The 20,970-nt window shown below is 45.7% G+C and overlaps 1 protein-coding gene across 1 annotated transcript in view; it reads right to left on the reverse strand.

Annotated features, from left to right (window-relative positions):
- Positions 1-20,970, reverse strand: part of CMTM4 (CKLF like MARVEL transmembrane domain containing 4) — a 68,090-nt gene that overhangs the window by 7,912 nt on the left and 39,208 nt on the right. The window contains exons 2-3 of the mRNA XM_067719943.1: positions 7,953-8,129; positions 902-1,000 (exon numbers count right to left, since the gene is read on the reverse strand). Of these exons, the coding sequence (XP_067576044.1) occupies positions 902-1,000; positions 7,953-8,129 (276 nt within the window). The remainder of the gene's footprint in view (positions 1-901; positions 1,001-7,952; positions 8,130-20,970) is intronic.

The following is a 20,970-nucleotide window of genomic DNA, read 5'->3' on the forward strand; positions in this document are numbered from 1 at the left end:
AGGTCTCTTTTAAAGCAATTAGTCTCCAGCAGAAGGGGTTCTACAAGGAAACAGATCACAGAAGTGCCTCTTTCACAGACCTTCATGACACTGGTACTCGGAGGAAAATACAATGTAGGTGAAACACCATGAGATGAAAAATCAGGGTCTCGCTGTGTGAGCCCCAAATCAAACCGCAAGACCTGACGTTCCAAATCACAGCCCCCAGCCCCCACCTGCTATCCAGCTGCCACTCACCTGGGCAGCTCTGGGTGGGCAGCTCCAGGGTGAGAAGCAGTGGAGTTTTAATGATAAGATAATGCCTGATGAATCTACTGACTAAAACCTTGGAGAGCTAACAGTTTAGCATTTTTAATAAACCTTTTAACCATCCCCCCCCCAATTACAAAAGTGCTACATATTCTTTGCAAATACAAAACAATAAGGAGATGCAGAACACAGAGGGAGAAACTCTTACATTGTCTGGCCCCATCCTCCCCAACCCCACCCCGACGGCAGGCATCTGCTTCATTAACACCCCATCTCGGCAGGGAAGGCCCTTAAAAGCAACATCACTAACAGACATCCAGGGCTCCACTGGGAAGAGACTAAAACAGGAGTTCGCAAACCTGAGTGTGCATCTGAGAGCTTGTTAAAACACGTTTCTGACTCGGCAGCTCTGGGGGAGGCTGAGAAGGGCATTTCTAACACGTTCTCGGGTGATGCTGAGGCTGCTGTTCCAGGGACCACACTTTAAGAACCGCAGCACTGAAGGAACTGGGACCTCCGTTGGCCCAGTAACAGTATCATTAGCAAAGAAAAAGCTAAAGGAGAAGGAGTAGGACACAGGCCAGGGGACCAGAGGAGCAAGGCACAGAAAGTGTACAAATCAGCCCTGTTTCAACCCGTTGAGTTCACTTACCACGGCAGCAATTTCTGCTCCGGTTTTGTGGTTTAAAGCAGCCAGTACAATGGAAGCAATAAAGAAAAAGAAAGTGCTGAGTCCAGTGTTGACCAAATCCTAAAGAATAAGACAAAATAAAATCACTTGAAAAGAAGCATTTCATGCCTTGCCCTAAACGCAACTGAAGAACTTTCAAAATAAAAAGCACAACACCCCGCCTCTCTGCTGCCTCCATATTTTAGTCTTGATGGCCCACGGGTATTGGTCACACAGAGGAAGGCAAAGAGGATAACAGTTAATGATGCTATTTGATATATCACCACAGCAAAATCCACATTTTAACCAACCACGTCATGTTACCATTTCTTTTTTTATTTTTTATGTTTTTTTAGATGATGTTGGGGGTAGGAGTTTATTAATTAATTAATTTATTTTTGCTGTGTTGCATCTTCGTTTCTGTGCGAGGGCTTTCTCTAGTTGTGGCAAGCGGGGGCCACTCTTCATCGCGGTGCGCGGGCCTCTCACTATGGCGGCCTCTCTTGTTGCGGAGCACAGGCTCCAGATGCGCAGGCTCAGTAGTTGTGGCTCACGGGCCTAGTTGCTCCGTGGCATGTGGGATCCTCCCAGACCAGGGCATGAACCCGTGTCCCCTGCATTAGCAGGCAGATTCTCAACCACTGCGCCACCAGGGAAGCCCACTTAACAAGCTTTTATGTAGACATATGTTTTCATTTCTCTTGGGTCATCACATGATTTTATTTTTCCTTTATTATCTGTATCTTCCACTTTTTCTATAACAAACACTTACTACTTGCACAGTTTAAAAGGCTTAAAACTGGAATACTGCAAAAGTTAGTCAGCATCAATATCTTGAGTTCCTTGGCCATGAAACAAAATTAAGGCTTGTAGATTCACCCTTCATATTAGGGAGCAGACACAGGCATGCCTTCAGATGTGGATTTGGGGATGGGTTGGGTTTAGTCAACACTGGTGCTTTTTGGTTTTGTTTGTTTTAATGCTTTTAATGGGGCATGTACTCATCGGTCACGTGCTTCATGTCTGCCGCTGTGGTAGCTCCCCTTCCTGCAGTCTCACACCCAGCCAAATTGCTTCCTGGGGTGGGGGGGCCCAGAACACCCAAGGTTGCAGCCCCTTCTTAGGCCAGGAGATGAGGAGGAAGGGCACCCTCATATACACATGCTTTCTGGTCTCTCCTTCATTAACACACCAATAAGCACAGGTGGGAGCCGAAGTAACTCCAATAACTGATCATCGGGATCCGGCCCACAGAGAGGTTTGACTTGTACACTGTTCAAAATAGATTTGAACAAGCCAGCATTTAAACATCAGAAGACTGCACATAATAAACTTCTAAAAAAAACAAACAAAATCCATCTTTCAGCTGCTCTTGAAAAACTGTCCTGAAGGCCCATGAAGTAACACAATTGGCTGTGACTGAGTAGGAGAACAACCTCTCCGTCTCCCAGACCCCTGGCCCATCTTCTCACTTGCCCATTTCCGCCACATGCGCAGCCCCAGGGGACCCTGAGTCTATGACCCTGATCCAATCCTAGAGAGTGGGCCATCCTACAACGTATCCCACCCTTCCATACTCTGTGCCCAGCGAGCACCTGTTCATCCCTCAAGGCTCAGCTGGAATCTGGCGTTTTCTCCGAATTTCCCTGACTGACCTGCTCCAGGCCCCCTGCCCCGAGGAATCCATTGTGTTCTCCCAGGCCTCACACCAAATGGGATCACCCAGAGCACACATACCACAGTAGAGTGGCATCTACCTACCCTGCGCTTTCAGTTCCCAAAACCTGGCCCAAAGCAGGTGTTCAATACCACTGGGCTCTGTGGTTAGCTCGAGTCAGCCCTACACATGGACAAGAGAAGAAGTTTACAACCACTCGGACCATACAGTGCAGTGACTTGTGCTCAGATGGCCCCAGTATCAAAGGGATGATCGTAGTACTGATGACAGGGGCAGCTACCATCTACAGAGAGCCCACTGTGCCAAGCATATAACTCCCAGTGTCTCACTGAGCCCTAACCTAATTACCATCCAAAATACCTATAATAAAGGGCCTTTAGAGATGAGGAAATTGAGCCCTAGAAAGGATGAGTTTGACATAATGAAAAATATATATTTGGTCTTTGTCCCAGATTCCTTGGAATTTCCTGAGTGATAGGAGTGTCTTCGTCATTCTTTTTTTTTTTTTTTTTTTTAATTTACTTTTGGCTGTGTTGGGTCTTCGTTTCTGTGCGAGGGCTTTCCCTGGTTGTGGCAAGTGGGGGCCACTCTTCATCGCGGTGCGCGGGCCTCTCACTGTTGCGGCCTCTCTTGTTGCGGACAAGCTCCAGACGCGCAGGCTCAGTAGTTGTGGCTCACAGGCCCAGGTGCTCCGTGGCATGTGGGATCCTCCCAGACTAGGGCTCAAACCCATGACCCCCAGGCAGACTCTCAACCACCGCCCACCAGGGAAGCCCCATCTTTTGTCATTCTTAAGGAGGCCCTTTCAACCGTCCTGGAGTTTATGCTAATGAAGTGACTCTCAAGCCCCTAGATAATTTCTGGATGGGGGTTGGTTATCAGAAAAACCAGCCAGGTGATTAGAGTGTTGGAACTTTCAGCCCCACAGCCCCTGTGGGCGGGAGAGGGGCTGGAGATTGAGTTCAACCTCCAAATGGCCAAAGATTTTAATCAACCACGCCTACGTAATGAAATCTCCATAAAAGCCTGAATGACGTGACGGGGTTCCACGTGCCAAGAGGGTGCTGCCCCCCAACTCCATGGGGACAGAGACTCCTCTGGACCCTGCCCTATGCATCTCTTCCTTTTGGCTACTCCTGAGTTGTATCCTTTAGAACAAGCCAGAAATCATAAATAAAGCACTTTTCCAAGTTCTTTAAGTTGTTCTAGAAAAGTATCGAACCTGAGGAGGGGCTTGTGGGAACTCCTGAATCTGCAGCTGGCCAAGCAGAAGTGCAGGTCACCTGGGACCCCATCTGTGTCGGGGGCAGTCTCACGGGACTGAGCCCTTTAACCTGTGGGGTCTGCACTAACTCTGGGAGTTAGTGTCAGAACAGAATTGAATTGCTGGACACCCAGTTGGTCTTGGAGAATTAGAGAAGTACTCAGTGTGGAAAAACTACACAGATTTGGTGTCAGAAAAAACCACATACTTGGTGTCAAAAGTGGTGTCAGAAAACACTACACAATGAGTCGTGGCGAAAGCCTCAGAACTCTGCAAGTGGCCCTTCTGGGGGACTGTTCTCAACTCACCACAGCACCCAGCCTGGGTTCTCAGGTCGGGAGACATCTGTGGGAGGAGCAGGGGCCACAGAGGCCACTAAGAAGGAACACCAAAGAGAAAGAAGAGAGACTGAGATTGTGGTGTCATCAGAGGCAAGAGGAGAGAGTAGGGCAGGAGGGACTGAGCTGAGCGTATTCCGGCGCTGAAACGGTTGGGGGCGGCGGGGAGGGCTGGGGAGCAACCATAGGATCCAGGAGAACAGAGGCCCCCAGTGATGCTGACCAGAGGACTTTCAAGGACAAAGTCAGGGGAGTGGATGGGGGAGGGGAAGAGGCAGTCCTCCTGTTCGGGAAGAACACAGGGAAGGCTTTTTGGGGTGTTGACACTATCCTATCTGTTGACCCATGTTATGGCTACACAGTCTTTTATCATTCTTCACTAAACTGTACATTTACTTTTACAAGTTTTTCTGAATATGCTGTATTTGACGATAAACGCTGAGACAAGAGAGCAGGAAGCAGCGAAGTAGAGAAGGCGTGTGCGGACCTCCGTCTGCTTTAAAAAGTTTGGCTGCGCTTACAGGGCTTGAGGGCTCTGAGTGCCGGCTAAGGAGAGTGGGAGCGCCCGGGGTCAATGGTAGGAAGAGGATGGAAGGAGAGAGGGACGGGGTGGCAGAGGAGGCCAGGGGCACCAATCAAGGTGAACACAGGTAGAACACATGGGCCTGTGAGCTCCCAATATACAGAGAAAAACACACATCACAGAATAAGTCCCATAGAGTCACTAAAAAAAACAAACAAAAAAACAAGCTGATATTAACACACTCTTTCTGATTGCATCAAATAATGCTTGTATAAAATATATACTTTGCATTGTCCTCCTTATGTACCATTTTTCATGCATATGTGAGTCAACTTATCTCCCGAAATGGCCCAGTTTTCTAAATCTATACCAATCACACCCTACGTCACTCATCAACTGGCTCTCTTGGGGTCAAGAATACTCCTACCACCTTGTTAGGGAAACACACACACCCAAGGCCAACCCACTATGATGATTCCAGCCGGATCAGCTCTAAGAAATCACTTTTGCTCCCGTCCCTGAGAACAGATGACCTGGGCTCCCATCAGTAAGTACCATCTCCTCGAGTCCATGAAACTTACATACTCTTTTGTTGGATAAGCAGACACCTTCACCTGCTCTAAAAGGGTGGAAATCCTGCAAAGGATCCCAAAGGACAGAAAGTGTTCTCAAGTGACCACATCACCACCCAGTCATCGGCCCTAGCCAACACCATCCGAAAGGACAGGAGGGATGTTAACTTTCCAGTGAAAAAGATGCACTTCGATATAACCCCAAAAATGTGGTTGTCAACCAGTGAAAGTCTTTCACGGTTAAAATAGAAAAATCAGGATTTAAGAAAGCTCAACAAATAGGTATTTCTGGAGATAAGATAAAGGCCAGTATGAATTAGTCAGAAATCTGAAGTATGAAGTCTTTTTTGCTGTTGTTATGGTGATCTGTGATCCTTTTTAAATTAATTAATTACCTAACTAACTGATTATTTTTTTGGCTGCACCACACAGCTTGTGGAATCTTAGTTCCCCAACTAGGAATTGAACCTGGGCTCGTGGCAGTGAAAGCACAGAGTCCTAACCACTGGACTGCCAGGGAATTCCCAGTGATCCTTTTTTTTTAAATTGAAATGTAGTTGATTTACAATATTATATTAGTTTCAGGTGTACAGTACAGTGATTCAGTATTTTTGCAGATTACACTCCATTATAAATTATTACAAGCTAATGGTTATAAATGCCTATGTTATATAATATAGTGAAGTATAAAGTCTTCTAACAGATTTATGGCTGTCAGATAAGTAGGTAAGACAGAATTAAGGGAGTGAAGTCAAAGCTGGTGGAAGTTTACAGGAGAATGATGTGGCTGACAGACACCAAGGGCCTCTGACTCACAGTAAGGTTAATATTTCTCATACTGGCAACAGCACCCACTGCTTTGGAGCCTATATACACACTGTCTCATTTCATTCTTAAAACAGCCCTGTAAGAAAAATATTATCATCTCAACTTGGGGCTCTAAGTGACTTGCCCAGGGTCATACCCAGCTCTTAAGATCCACCTTGGACTTGAATGCAGACAGGTTGGCCTAACTTAAAGCCAGTGGGGTTTTTTGATTTTTTTTTTTTTTTTGGCTGCATCGGGTCTTAGTTGCGGCATGCGGGCTCTTGCCCCGCAGCATGTGGGATCTTAGTTCCCCAACCAGGGATCAAACCTGCATCCTCTGCATTAGAAGGCGGATTCTTAACCACTGGACCGCCACGGAAGTCCCGCCCCTGGGTCTTAACCATCCTAGCAGCTGCTTCTTTGTCAAACAGGATCTCCAGCATGGTTTCATTCACAGCCCGGTCCAGCCCCTCCCTCAGAAAGTATTTATTGTGGCCTTAGAAACTCCCGGGGACCTGGGTTTCCAACGTACCTTGCGCCACAACAATGCCCTTGCCCCCATGGAGCCTGTGTGTGAGTTGGTGGGGGGGCGGTTTGTGAGGTTCTCTTGCGCTACCTGTTCATTACACTATCAGTTTAGAGCACAACTCTGTAAGCATTTTCTTATGGATAACACAGACTTCATCTTAAAAAGAGCTGAGACATTAAAATCTGTCACCAAAAACTGACAAAATGCCTCCAGTATCTTGAGGTTTTAGAGCTTTTTTCTTAGTTTTCGATGCCGGGACAAAACCATCTGAGTTTGTAACTGACAACTTTTCTAGTCCAATTGTCTTTTTATTTTTCCTCCTAAAAGAGTTTGAACAACACAGAGAGAACTCTGTCAGGAAAACCATCTCCTCTTGGTCCCCCACATGAACACCATGGGAGTGGCCCCACCAGGCAAGGTGACCAGCCCAGGCCTCCTCCTCCTGGGCTCCTGCACTCGGACCACACTTTCCACGGTGCTGCATACACGCAGCACCGGCCGCCAAGAGAGGAGCCTGCATGAGGGCAGGTGGTCTCAGAGCCCCCCACCCACCCCCAGGCACAGAAGGAGAGGCAGCTGATAGTGCTTGCCTGTATCTCCCTAACTGGTTCCCTGTGAGCTCCTGCACGTGCTGATCTGCAAAGAAATATCAAGAAAACCGAGGGCTGTGAAGTTCCCTTTTCCGTTTGGCACAGTAAGGACAAGTTACACAAGCCCAGGAAAAGGGGCCTGGGAGTGACCGGCCCTGAGATGCCTATGCCGGTCAGAAGGTAAGGCTGTCAAACAGAGTTAAGACCCCCCAAACCACAAAGGGAAGAGGACACATTTCCTCAAGACTCTCTGATCAAACCAGCAAACCGTCTGGGACCTCCCAGCTGCTTTGAATTTAATAATATTCCTAGGTTTCACAAGTTAATGGCAATTTCATTCATATTTTCAATTCTTCCTGAATCAATATTTTTGCAAACAGCTTTCGGGTCCAGTGTGAAAAATATGCAAACGTATTAATTCCATGTTCTCTTTCCCATATTCTATAAATATCAACATAACCAATCTTCTCAGAGGACCCCAAAATCGAAATGACATCTTTAAAGGGGTCAGAATAATTGTTATGTTTCTATCATTAGTGAAGATTCCATTAATTTTGTAGTCATTTTATTCAACCCAGTAAGGAAATTTAAAATTTCACAGTTGCATTACAATGGAATATTTAAGTATCAAAAAGAGCTGGAACCAAACATGCCATGGACTGATTCCTGCTTTCCCTGGGAGCCGTGCAGTACCCGATGCTTTCCTAATCTGAGAGCGTGATTTCTACTCACTGTCAGGTTCCAGTTGATCTGGGGGATCCTCATGTGAAGGTTGAGACTGAAGAGAATCAGCAAGACTCCAGTCACCACAAACGCACTGCAGCTCACAAACTCAAAAAAGTAGAGGCCTTCACACGGGGAGCACTCCATGATGGTCTCTATGCAGATGAACGCGATCAGGGCCAAAATCTGGGAAGAAAATTACAAACACACATGTACGTGTACGTTCAGCACACATCTGTGGACACACATGTCCGCAGCATTTAAATAAAACTCAACCACCGCCGCCACATACAGCCCCGGAGTTTTTCCCCTGGGGACAGCAGTATCACGGTCAGGGATGTGACCTGATCCAATTCTTACCCAAGAACAGGTATAGGGGGCTTAATGAAAGGATCAGATTCCTCATGGGAACAACCAAGCCCCACCACAGGACACTGACACCAGGCTGGTGCCGTGCAGCTCCTCGTGAGGAAGCAAACAGGAACATGCCCTCAGTGGTTTCAGTCTGGCTCTGCCACGAGTAAGTGGACACTGCCTACACACGCTTCTCATGTATAGTCTCCACCACAAGGATGCCAAACATCAAGAGAGCAGGGTCCTGGTGGGATCTGCAACTACCTTGCTGGTTCAGCTGAGGTCACACAGGCTGACTGAGACCCTTGATGGCTTTAGGAGAAGGATTTGTATAACCTCCTTCCCCCATTTAGAAGTCCCACCCCAAAATAAGGCCCACCTAATTAACTCATGAGCCATGCTTTTTAAAAGTTTATCATTGGACTTGATGATAAAGAGACAGCCTGGCAGTTTATAAAAACATTTTAAATCTACAAACAATAGAATCAATTTCTTTCGGAAGGACCAAAGTAACACTCTAGCAGTATGTCCCAAGCGATGAGAGATCATGAAAGCAAACAGGTATCAATGGAAATCACCAGTTTCAAAGGGAGATTTCAGGAACAGGAGGCGGCAGAGGGGCTGAGTTAGTGGCCCTGTGATCAAGGAAAAGTCAGGTGGTCTTACACCTAAAACCACCCCAGTCTTGGGCTCCTGGTCTGTACCCCACTTCCGCAACCGAGCGCCTCGCCGCCCACTACCTGTCAAGCCTGTGCCAGAGCTTCCAGGCCGGACCTCCCCAAAAGTCAAGGAAGCACAGGCAGGCAGCTCTGTGGTTCCAGATTTGTCCTTAGAACCAGCAACGTCAGCATCACCAGGGAGCTTGTTAGAAATGCAGAATCTCTGCCTCCCCTCCTTGACCTCCAGAGTCACAGTCTGCTTTTTGGACAACAACCCTAGATGACAGAAGTGTGGGAAGCATAGGAGGCACAGGCTGCTCTGGGGCCCTTCTCCACCTCCAGGAGTCCCACTCATGCCTTTCAGTGCCACGCTCAGCTCACATCTTCCCCACGCCCTTCCTGATTGCACCTCTCCCCGCCAGACGTGACTGATCCTACCCTCTCCCAGGACAGCTTGCACGTCTGTGGTTGCATTCCATCTATCACACTTGCCACCATGGATCTCTCTGCCTCCTGAGCTCTTTGAGGGTAGGGGCCAGTCCATCTCCCTCCACTCCCAAGGCACCAAGCTCACTAACCTGCACAAAGCCAGCGAATGGGGGCCCGGGGAGCCTCTTCAAACCCACCCCAACAATTCCTGACGGACTTGTCAGTCTCCACATGAAAGGAAGGGAGGCTCTGCTCTTTCCATGCCTTTCTAACAATATGTGGTCTTTCCATATTTCTATTCTAAGTCAACACGTAACAATTATGGGCCTTACAGCATACTTTGTGCTTCTCCTAATGGCTCTCCTTATAATTCTCTACAGAACCAGACACTTTCATTCTCAATCTGAATTACATGCCTGACTTGCAATTAATTCACAAAGAAAGAGTTCATATAAGGGAAACTCCAAAAAAAATTTCTCTTTCTTTTTTTTTTACCCCTGTAATTGGACCTAGTAATCTTCGGCAAGAAATAACACACATCAGTATAGAGTTACAAATGTCTCTGGTATGCTAACTTCAACCGTATTTGTGTGGGAAGGTAACATCTACATTCTTAAATATTAAAATTAAAATGGTTTCAAGAATATGCAAATCCAATAGGCAATTCAATAAATACAGACAAAATTCCCTGCTCTCTAGCTCATATGCTAATGAAGGAGTTTTTAAAAAGTAGATTAATAATGTAGCATGTTACACAGTGATAAATACAAAGAAGAAAAATCAAAGTAGGGAAGGAGAATGAAATGTAACCAGGCAAGGGTGTTCGAAATTTTAGGCAGAGTGACCACGGAAGGTCTAAGAAGGTTCTAGATTTATTACAAAGGATATTAAAGTATACGACTGAAGAGCCAGATGAAGAGATACACAGGGCAAGGTCCAGAAGGGTCTCAAACACAGGAACTTCCGTCCCCTTGGAGTTTGGAGTGCACACCCCGCCCCCCATCACCTGGATGCGTTTTTGGTTCACCAACCTGGAAGATCAATCCTCGAGTTCAAGACTTTTCACAGAGCTTAATCTGGAGCCCCTCCCCTTTTCAGAGGTCAGTGGCTAAGGTTGAAAGTTCCAACCCTCTCATCACCTGGTTGGTTCCCCTGGCAACCAGCCCCCATCCTTAGGAGCTTTCCAAAAGTCATCTCATTAACACAAACTCAGGTGTGGCTGGAAGGGATCTGTTAAGAATATCAAAAATAGGGGACTTCCCTGGTCGCACAGTGGTTAAGAATCTGCCTGCCAATGCAGGGGACACAGGTTCAATCCCAGGTCCAGGAAGATCCACATGCTGTGGAGCAACTAAGCCCGTGCACCACAACTACTGAGCCTGCGCTCTAGAGCCCAGGAGACACAACTACTGAGCCCGTGCGCCTAGAGCCTATGCTCCGCAACAAGAGAAGCCCCTGCTCGCCACAACTAGAGAAAGCCCACATGCAGCAACAAAGACCCAATGCAGCCAAAAATTAAAAAAAAAAAAAAAAAGAATATCATTATCAAACACCTCGTATCACTTAGGAAATTCCAAGGGTTTTAAGAGCTCTGTACCAGAAATGGAATGAAGACGAAACATATATTTCATTATTATAAACCACAATATCACAAGTATTCCCATGTATAAAGATACAGATACATAAATACATACATATGCACAACTATATACATACAATAATTTAATCAATCCCCCACTGATAGGTAATTAGGTGGTTTGTAATTAATAAGCTGTACACTTTTTATAAAATTTATTATATTGAAGTATAGTTGATAATGTACTGATTTCTACTGGCAAAGTGATTCAGTTATACATATATTTCCCTGTGCTAAACAGTAGAACCTTGTTGTTTATCCATTCTATACATAATAGTTTGCATCTACTAATCCCAAACTCCCAGTCCATCCCTCCCCTATCCCCCACTCCCCCTTGGCAACCACAAGTCTGTTCTCTATGTCTGTGAGTCTGTTTCTGTTTCATAGATAAGTTTACTTGTGTCATATTTTAGATTCCACATATAAGTGTCAAGAGTGTTCTGCCTATGTTTTCCTCTAAGAGTTTTATAGTGTCCAATCTTACATTTAGGTCTCTAATCCATTTTGAGTTTATTTTTGTGTATGGTGTTAGGGAGTGTTCTAATTTCATTCTTTTACATGTAGCTGTCCAGTTTTCCCAGCACCACTTATTGAAGAGACTGTCTTTTCTCCATTGTATATTCTTGCCCCCTTTGTCATAGATGAATTGACCATAAGTTCTAGTAAGCAGTATACTTTTTATTTGCCTGCACTTTGGCACAGCAAATCAAATTTCTTCCAGCACATTGAAATCTAACAATCACTGCTGAAGCAAAACCTATCAATTGGCCAATAAGAAAATAGGGACTGGGGGAATTCCCTGGTGGCCCAGTGGTTAGGACTCTGCGCTCTCACTGCTGAGGGCCTGGATTCAATCCCTGGTTGGGGAACTATGATCCCACAAGCCACGTGGTATGGGGAAGGAAGGAAGGAGGGAAGGAGGGAAGGAGGGAAGGAGGGAAGGAGGGAAGGAGGGAGGGAGGGAAGGAGGGAGGGAGGGAAGGAGGGAAGGAGGGAGGGAGGGAAGGAGGGAGGGAGAAATAGGGACTCAAAGTTATACTGGAAGCCAACAACTTCAAAGCACCTAAAGAATCAAAAGTAATTCAACTTATAACAATTCTGCAGTAGACAAATACACAAGGAAAATTGCACAGAGATGTTCAAAAAGATGTAAATAAGGAATTGCTATTGCAGTTGCTAATCGGGAGATCACGGGTGTGCCCTTGAAGAGAGCCCTTTCCGTGTAGCATCTACCAACTGGCCAGGAGCAAATATTTGCACAGTTGATAAGTAAACTGATATTAAAACATTGTCAGATTTCCACAACTATGGCTAATTATGATTGGCAACATCAAAAAGCGGGGGGTGGGGGGGACATAGCTGGCTGATTAAGGTAACATAAAACTTTAAAAAAATTCATAACCCCCCTGTTACCAGTGGTGGGAGTGAAAACCACCAGGACCCTTCTGAAGGGCTGTGTTAATAACAGCATGGTTCACAGTACATCCCGTTCCCCTCCCTCAGGGCACACTGTAGGGTTGGAGATTTGTGCCCAGTTTCCTGGGGCAGATTTACTCTCAAGATGATGAAGCTTATGCTCCAACATCCCATCCATCACAACTCCTTTTCCCAGGTGGTGATGGAGTAACAGTGGGCGTTTTGGGGATTCAGCAAACTGGAAGTTTTGGGGGTTTAGGATTTTTAAAAAATTATTATTTATTTTTTGGCTGTGTCGGTTCTTAGTTGCGGCATGCGGGCTCCTTGTTGAGGCAGGCAGGATCTTTCACTGCGGCACACGGGCTTCTCTCCAGTTGTGGCGTGCAAATTTTCTCTTCTCTAGTCGTGGCACACAGGCTCCAGGGCGTGTGGGCTCTGTAGTTGCAGCGCACAGGTTCCACAGTGCATGGCCTCTGTATTTGCAGAACGCAGGCTCTAGTTGAGGCACCAGAGCTCAGTAGTTGCAGCACGCGGGTTTAGTTGCCCCGAGACATGTGCTGTCTGAGTCCCCGACCAGGGATCAAACCCACGTCCCCTGCACTGTAAGGCGGATTCTTTACCACTGGACCACCAGGAAAGTCCCGGCTAACTGGAAGCTGAGTGAGAGAGACGGTGAGTTTGGGTTTGGTGGTCACTTTCATGTACGGCTATTGTTAGCCTTCCCTCTGATCTGACATCATGAGGAAGAAAAAGGTGCTAAAATTCACAAGATCAATGTGCCTGACAGTACCAAACTAAAAGTGTGGGTGGTGAAGGGGGAATGGGGTTTGAAACATATGGAGCCAGAAGTTAGCATTCTTTAGAAGGAGAATTCTTCAGATCATCAAACGCCCAAAACAGTAAGTGGACAATTCTGTTTTCATTGGTGCCTAAATGGAAGTTGTGCCCTATCAGGAATATATCCAATAATGCAGAGTATGCAATTATAAACGCACTATATACCTTTCCTCCCTTTTCGGTGGGAATCACATGAAATAGAATCTATCATTATTCTGGGGTTCAGGGAATTCCCTGGTGGTCCAGTGGTTAGGACTCCGCAATCTCACTGCCGAGGGTCTGAGTTCAATCCCTGGTTGGGGAACTTAGGTCCCACAAGCCATGCGATGCGGCCAAAAGAAGAAAAAAAAAAAAAACACATTAAAAGAAGAAATTCCAGCAGTGATACTATAAAGAGCAACTACATATATGTGGGAGATTATTACAATTTATGCATCCCCATGTATCAGATCACATCATAAAGTACCTGACAAATCTTGAACTGATAAAGTCTGACAGTCCCCAATAAAATGGCACACAAAGTTGCCTCCAACGAATGGAAATAGCCTGAAGAAACAAATGTTCCAATGACAACCTCCTACACACATTCATCAATAAGTTGATGTATGCAGTGTAAGAGTATATTGATTGTGTAATGATGGTGCTCAATACAATGGAGTGGCAAACTAAAACTTGAGTTGTTCTTGTGTACCCCTAGATTTCAGATCGATTTTGTCTACTTTTTCAGAATTAACTGATCATACTAAAATTCAAATACCATCGATCTTAGTGGAGGCCAAAAGTAAAAACAGAAAGAAAACACTTTTAGAATTTGTAATTTTGTATGCTTCTCATTCTTAAATAGTCATTATTGCACCCAGTTTTATATTTTTAATTTCCTATCTTTTTCCTTAGAGTGGGTCTCCAAAGTCATATGAGTCTCCAGCCTCTCAAAACCTGGCTCTGCTTCTGACTATGGGCAATCAAAGGTGAGTGGATAAGATACGTTACTTCTGGCAGCAGCCTTCAGGAACTGTGAACCATTTCACCACGCTCCCTCCCCCGCCAGCCAGCAGTGCTCCTGGTGGGGGGGACCTCTGAGTAAGGCTCATGGGCAGCCAGCTCCCAACTGACCTGAGATGAGTGTGTAACATAGGGGAGAAGGAAACCTCCCTTGGGTTAAGTCATGGAGATTTTAGGTTTGTTTGTTACTTCGGCATAATCCAGCTCATGCCGACTAGGAAGGGCACCTTGGCACAATGTTAAATTTGCACAACAGGTCCTGGGTATTTAGTACAAAACTGCAAATTTTTACAGGATGAATGTTACCACGCCACTCACTCTTAAAGACACCCGATCCAAATGGCTTTACAGACCAATTCTTAACAGACTGTCAAGGTAAAGATACTGCCTATGTTATTTATATATTTATTTATTTATTTATTTTTGGCTGCATTGGGTCTTCATTGCTGCACGCAGGCTTTCTCTAGTTGCGGTGAGCGGGGGCCACTCTTTGTTGCGGTGCACGGACTTCTCATTGCAGTGGCTTCTCTTGTTGTGGAGCACGGACTCTAGGCGCGTGGGCTTCAGTAGTTGTGGCTCACGGGCTCAGTAGTTGTGGCATGCGGGCTCAGTAGTTGTGGCGCACGGGCTTAGTTGCTCCGTGGCATGTAGGATCTTCCTGGACCTGGGATCGAACCTGTGTCTCCTGCATTGGCAGGCGGATTCTTAACCACTGCACCACCAGGGAAGTCCATGCCTGTGCTATTTAAACTAACAAAGAAAAGCATAAAATATTTGGAATTTCTGGGATTTATCTGTGTGGTAGGACTGTGGATAGATTTTTTTTTTAACTTAGGCTTCTATTATTTTCCAAAAATTCTACGAGTACATGTTTTTATTTTAAAAATGAAATAATTTTATGTATATAAACACTTTGGGGAAACATCCAGATTTATTATGAGTTACGTGTTAGTGACCTCTAAGAATCATTCCTTATTTGTTTTGAAACCATTCATGAATATTTTAAAATGACATTATATACTTTAATGGAAAATGAAAGTCGCTCTCCAAATCCATGTCAGTCCCATTTCTTTATCAGAAGAGTTCATCATCTCCAAGGCCTCCCTGACCTCAGACCATCCTGTTTCCTGGCCACCATTGCACTTTTAGTGCAGGGAGTGGGCACGTAAGAAACAGGGCAGCCTTCTATATATATATAAAATAGATAAACAACAAGGATGTACTGTTTAACACAGGGAACTATAGTCAATATCTTATAATAACCTATAATGGAAAAGAATCTGAAAAAGAATATATATACATATCTGAACCACTTTGCTGTACACCTGAAACTCACACAATATTGTTCGCTTAATTTAAAATAAATAATTCACACTGTATTTATTTCAGTAAAAAAAAACAGTGTCACTTTTTCCAACTTCTGAAATACTGTCCATTGTTTTTTTTGTTGTTGTTCTCACTTACAAATAAATCAAACTGTATTTCAGTAAAAAAGAAAAAAACAATTAAATATAAATTTCTTTTAACAAAAAAAAAAGGAAAAGAAAAAGGGCAGCCTTACTCTCACCAATGGGATGGCAAGGACCCTCCCCGCATGCCTCCCAAGTGAACAGTACTGTCCTGGGTATCTATGAAGGCATCTTGGAAGGTTAGACAAAATCCTAACCTTCCTTGATCACCAGTTTATCAAAGGATTTAATGAAGCTCATTTAAAAATACACCTGCAAACAAAACTCACAGTATTTAAAAACAATTTTCAGGGGACTTCCCTGGTGACGCAGTGGTTAAGAATCCGCCTGCCAATGCAGGGGACATGGGCTCAAGCCCTGCTCCGGGAAGACCCCACATGCCACGGAGCAACTAAGCCCGTGTGCCACAACTACTGAGCCTGCGCTCTAGAGCCCACGAGCCACAACTACTGAGCCTGCGTGCCACAACTACTGAAGCCCACGTGCCTAGAGCCTGTGCTCCACAACAAGAGAAGCCACCGCAATGAGAAGCCCGTGCACCACAACGAAGAGTAGGCCCCGCTGACCGCAACTAGAGAAAGCCCGCACACAGCAACGAAGACCTAATGCAGACAAAAATAAATAAATAAATTGGGGGGAAATAAATAAAATAAAAACAATTTTCAGGACTCTTAAAAACCACCAGGTGCAAAAATGACTCTCCACTTGAAGATGTCTATCACAACGTGAATCCGTGGTGGCTCCTATGCAGCCAGACAACTTCTTCAGTGACCCTGACAGCTCGGTGGCACCTGGGGGCTTGCTGTGCTCAAAGTCTGTTCCAACCCAGCCAACACACCCCATGATACACGCACAGACAGGTAAGTAACCAGGTACCAGGAGCTCAGGGAAGGGTTGAGGTTTGGAAGGCAGAGGGTCACTGAGGGTTTGGGGAACAGCAGAAGGCTCTAGAAGGCTTCCTGGAGAGCACTGGACTCAGTGATGTTAGAGAAAAAGCAAGAGAGGAACATTTGTGCATGGTAGTGCCTAGCCTTCCAACTGAGTTCCTTGGTTGGGGGTGAGGTGGAGGGTAGGGACAGAACCCAGCCCCTCACCCAAGTACCTTTGTTTTAGAGGTTCTTAAACTCTTCTGACCAAAGAACAGGACACCTGTTAACAGTCTCCTGAACCAACACTACAGGAAGCATAGCTTGCAAATCAGCAGTCTGGTTTATACACTGGGAAAATATTTCTGTTGTGCTTTTTAAAAAGAAACTTTTTTTAAGTTTGAAAACTGTGGCAGTCTGACCCTTCCAGTTGCAGAGAAGCAGTCCTGAATTTGCACAGTGTGCTTCGGTGTGGTCCCCATGGCCACCCACCTTTGGGTTTTCTCACACTAAGCCCCATGCTGTTTCCATCATAACAACATCCCTCCTGGTCTTGGGATCCTCACAGCACATCGGCATATTAACAGTTCTGAAAAGGCTCATAGTAAAAAAAAAAACCTGTTTACCTTTATTTGATGTGCGGATTATGTTACCTGAACACAGAATGTTTTTATTCCTCAGCACACCTATTAATACTACATAGCGGAAAAAAGAAACTACTACATAGTGGTGTTTGGAGAGAAATGAGTTAGGGAAACACAAAAAGCATGTGCTGGTCAGTATTCAACTTTGTCAGGTCATACACAATTTAAACTCACAGACTAAAATACAGAAGCTCATTTACTCAGCAGGGTAGCAACTAGTAAGGACCCTGTTAACTGAGTGATACACACACACACACACACACACACACACAGAGCAAGGTCCAAAGTACCTTCAGAATCAGACCAAACTCTAATCAGCTCTAGCACGTTCAAAATTAAAATGTCTCTCTTCCACCAGTACTGAAAAATTATTTGAGAGATGAGACATGGCTTGTATTTAGCCACAAAGATCCAACAGGCAAGTTGTTAAAATGCCACTTCTGGAAGACCCCACGATGTGCAGAAGAGAGAACCCAGAGAGGGCAGCAGAGCGCACTTCAGGAAGCAGCTCCGTTCTTATCCCTCACAGTGGATGCTTAGACTGGGTCCTGGGGCCAGAACTGCAGAAGAGGCACAGGAGCCCTTTCCCTTCCATCTTTCTGAGTCTGGAGGCCAAGGAATTGAAGTTGCTCTATATAGGGCCAAACAACAGATCACCTTAAAGCGTAAGCTCCCAGGCCAGAAGCCATGCGGCCTGATCTGCAAAGGGTCTCAAATAACTAGCTGTGCAGTGCCAGGCACCTCAGATTGACAACGGCTTGCATTTAGGGAGCATCACTAATGTAATTAGGATGCTCTCAGGCCCTGTGCTGGGCACGGTCCATTTGTCATCTCTGATGCTCATGACCACACCTCCATGGTGTGGCCCAGAAGCTCTGTCCCAGGCCCCAAAGGTAGTTTCTCCACATACCTCGTTCTTCTATACCAGATGCCTAATGGTTGATTTATCCAGGGTCTAGAACCTCCCCACACCCTTGGCCATGGGAAAAAGCATCAGTGTATAATTTCTCTTCAATGAACACAGCAGGAGACCCGGGGAGCCAGTGTCACGCAGGTCTCTGACAAAGCACACAACTTGATTACTCAAAGGGATCTAACAACAGTAACGTCTCACTTTTTTTAAGCAAAATAATCCATGAGTTGCTCCGCTCAAGGGACGCCATCCCATGAGGAAGGGAGATTTAAGGTATTACCCTCCTCTCCCCTGAGACAATAGAGCAATGAGCAAATATTTTTTAGTTCTGAAACAAAGGAGCTAATTACAGGTGTAAGTTATTTAACCTTCAATCAATACTTTTTGCGCATGATCTTTGGTTCCATTGTTTTTCTCCAGCTAAGTAAACAGTGTCCAAGGTACGGATTTGAGAGATGCAGAGAATTAAAAGAAAACTACCTGCTCTGGAAATGCAGGGACTCCCCCAGGAGCTACAGCCACCCAGGCCGGCAGGGAACACTAATTAGGCAGTAGTTAAGCAAAGGAGCCAAGGGGCAGAGGCAAATACGTTCCTGATTGTTGAGAAGGAAGAGATGAGGACAAAAGAGAGGGAGGCTGCCAAGGGCTCCGGGCAGTCAGAAGAAAAGAGGGGACCAGAGAGGCCAGTTCTGCCAGCCACACTCCAGGCTGTGGTCACTTCAAACCTCTGAGGGCTTTGTTTTTGACTGAGGACAGAAGGACTCAGGCTGTTGCTGCTCCAGGGAGCTGTCTGTTGGTTGGTCTGAGCGTGGCCCAATGTCACAAGGCCCACTTCAGCCAATGCTCTGACATGTTTTTCAAGCTGGGTTCTCCTGTGTAAATAATTTTGCTATTTTGGAATCCTAAAGCCATATGTAAGTTAGGAGCTGAACTCAGCAGACTGCATTTCGATTTCTTTTTCTGGCAAGACTCTCACCTTTCACATAAATTATTATACTTAACAGCATAAGCGAGCTCTAATGCACACGTATTAAACCCCCACGTCACTTGTTGGCAACGGCTGGCCATAGCCTATGACCGTCTCAGACAAATTAAAATAGGCTTATTTGGGGACATCCAACAACTTAAAGCACACACACAGTATTATCCAATGAAGTGCAAAACACATTTCCTTGTTTTTTTTTTTTAAAAAAAAAGTCTTGAAAACTTTATTATGTGGTTGATGATATAACTGCACATGATTTCAGAAAACCACAGGACGGTCAGCATCTTTTTTGCCAAAAGAATGCCCACAACATTCTACTGCAAATGCCATCCTGGCCAAAAAGCTACATTTTCAGACCATTTAAATTAGTAATGGAGCAAAAAAAATGCACATGTAGAGGACACAGGAAACAAGCGCCTTCAAACCATACACATCTGAAGATGTTTAACTACACTGCTGGCATTTGGACTTTCTTCTCCCCCTTCCTTTCTCATATCCTAGCTTCATGCATGAAGCTGAAATCCCGGGAAGCAGTGTCACATCCCCAAAGTGATTCAAAAGCAGAACGCAACCCCCACCCCCACCCCAACCCCCACACACACCCCCGCTCCTTGCTCTCTCTGCTTTAATTCCCGGGCGTCTCCCGGCCCCAACATCTCTGACAAACCACCTTGACAGATGGGAAAAAGGGGACAGCTTTTCTCAGTGAATGAGAAACCAGCAGGCCATGAGCAGCTTTTTGCTAAAGATTAATTTAGGCCAAAATAGCGACCTGCATAATTTAAGAGGCCAGGAGGACGTGCGCCTAGAAAACCCAACTCAGCCTTAAGATCTACAGCCGTAAAGGCCCCCAGCACCTCAGCATCATCCAACTGAGGAAGGGTCCCACAGGAGAGGAGGCAACTTAAGTGGCCGAAGCCCAGGGCCCTGCGCACAGATTCAGAGACTTAAGAGACTCAGGTACCTTCCTCCACACCTTAGCACACAAATCAAAGCACTACGGTTCAGCAGAGTCTTTGTAAACTGGTGTCCCTAGCGCCACAGACAATAAGGACAGTGCCCCTAGAATGTGTGATCCGGTGGCCCTCCTAAAAAAAAAACAACATTTGCTGAGTCCTTTTACTGTGGGTCAAATGCTGTGCTGGGCACTGTCACAAGATTCTCCCCTTTTATTTAACCTCCATCCAATCCTGGGAGGAACATGGTTGGTTTGCTTGGTTATTTTTTTGTTTGTTTGTTTGTTTGTTTTGCGGTACTCGAGCCTCTCACTGTTGTGGCCTCCCCCGTTGCAGGGCACAGGCTTGCACAGGACGCGCAGGCTCAGCGGCCATGGCTCACGGGCCCAGCCGCTCCGCGGCATGTGGGATCTTCCCGGACCGGGGCACAAGCCTGTGTCCCCTGCATCGGCAGGCGGACTCTCAACCACTGCGCCACCAGGGAAGCCCCGGTTTGCTTGTTTTTAATTGAGATGTAATTCACCCATATCATAAAAATCATCCATTTAAAGTGTACATACAATTCAGTGGTTTTTTAGCATATTCAAAGTTATGCAACCATCACCATTATATAATTGCAGGGCATTTTCATCACCTCAAGAGAAAAATCCTTTTTTGTTTGCTTGTTTGTTTTTTATTTATTTTATTTATTTTTGGCTGCGTTGGGTCTTCGTTGCTGCGCGCGGGCTTTCTCTAGTTGTGGCGAGCGGGGGCTACTCTTCATTGCGGTGCGCGGGCTTCTCATTGTGGTGGCTTCTTTTGTTGCGGAGCACGGGCTCTAGGCGCGCGGGCTTCAGTAGTTGTGGCACATGGGCTCACCAG

Source organism: Pseudorca crassidens, chromosome 20 (assembly GCF_039906515.1).
Source record: "Pseudorca crassidens isolate mPseCra1 chromosome 20, mPseCra1.hap1, whole genome shotgun sequence".
NCBI classification, from domain to species: Eukaryota; Metazoa; Chordata; class Mammalia; order Artiodactyla; family Delphinidae; genus Pseudorca; species Pseudorca crassidens.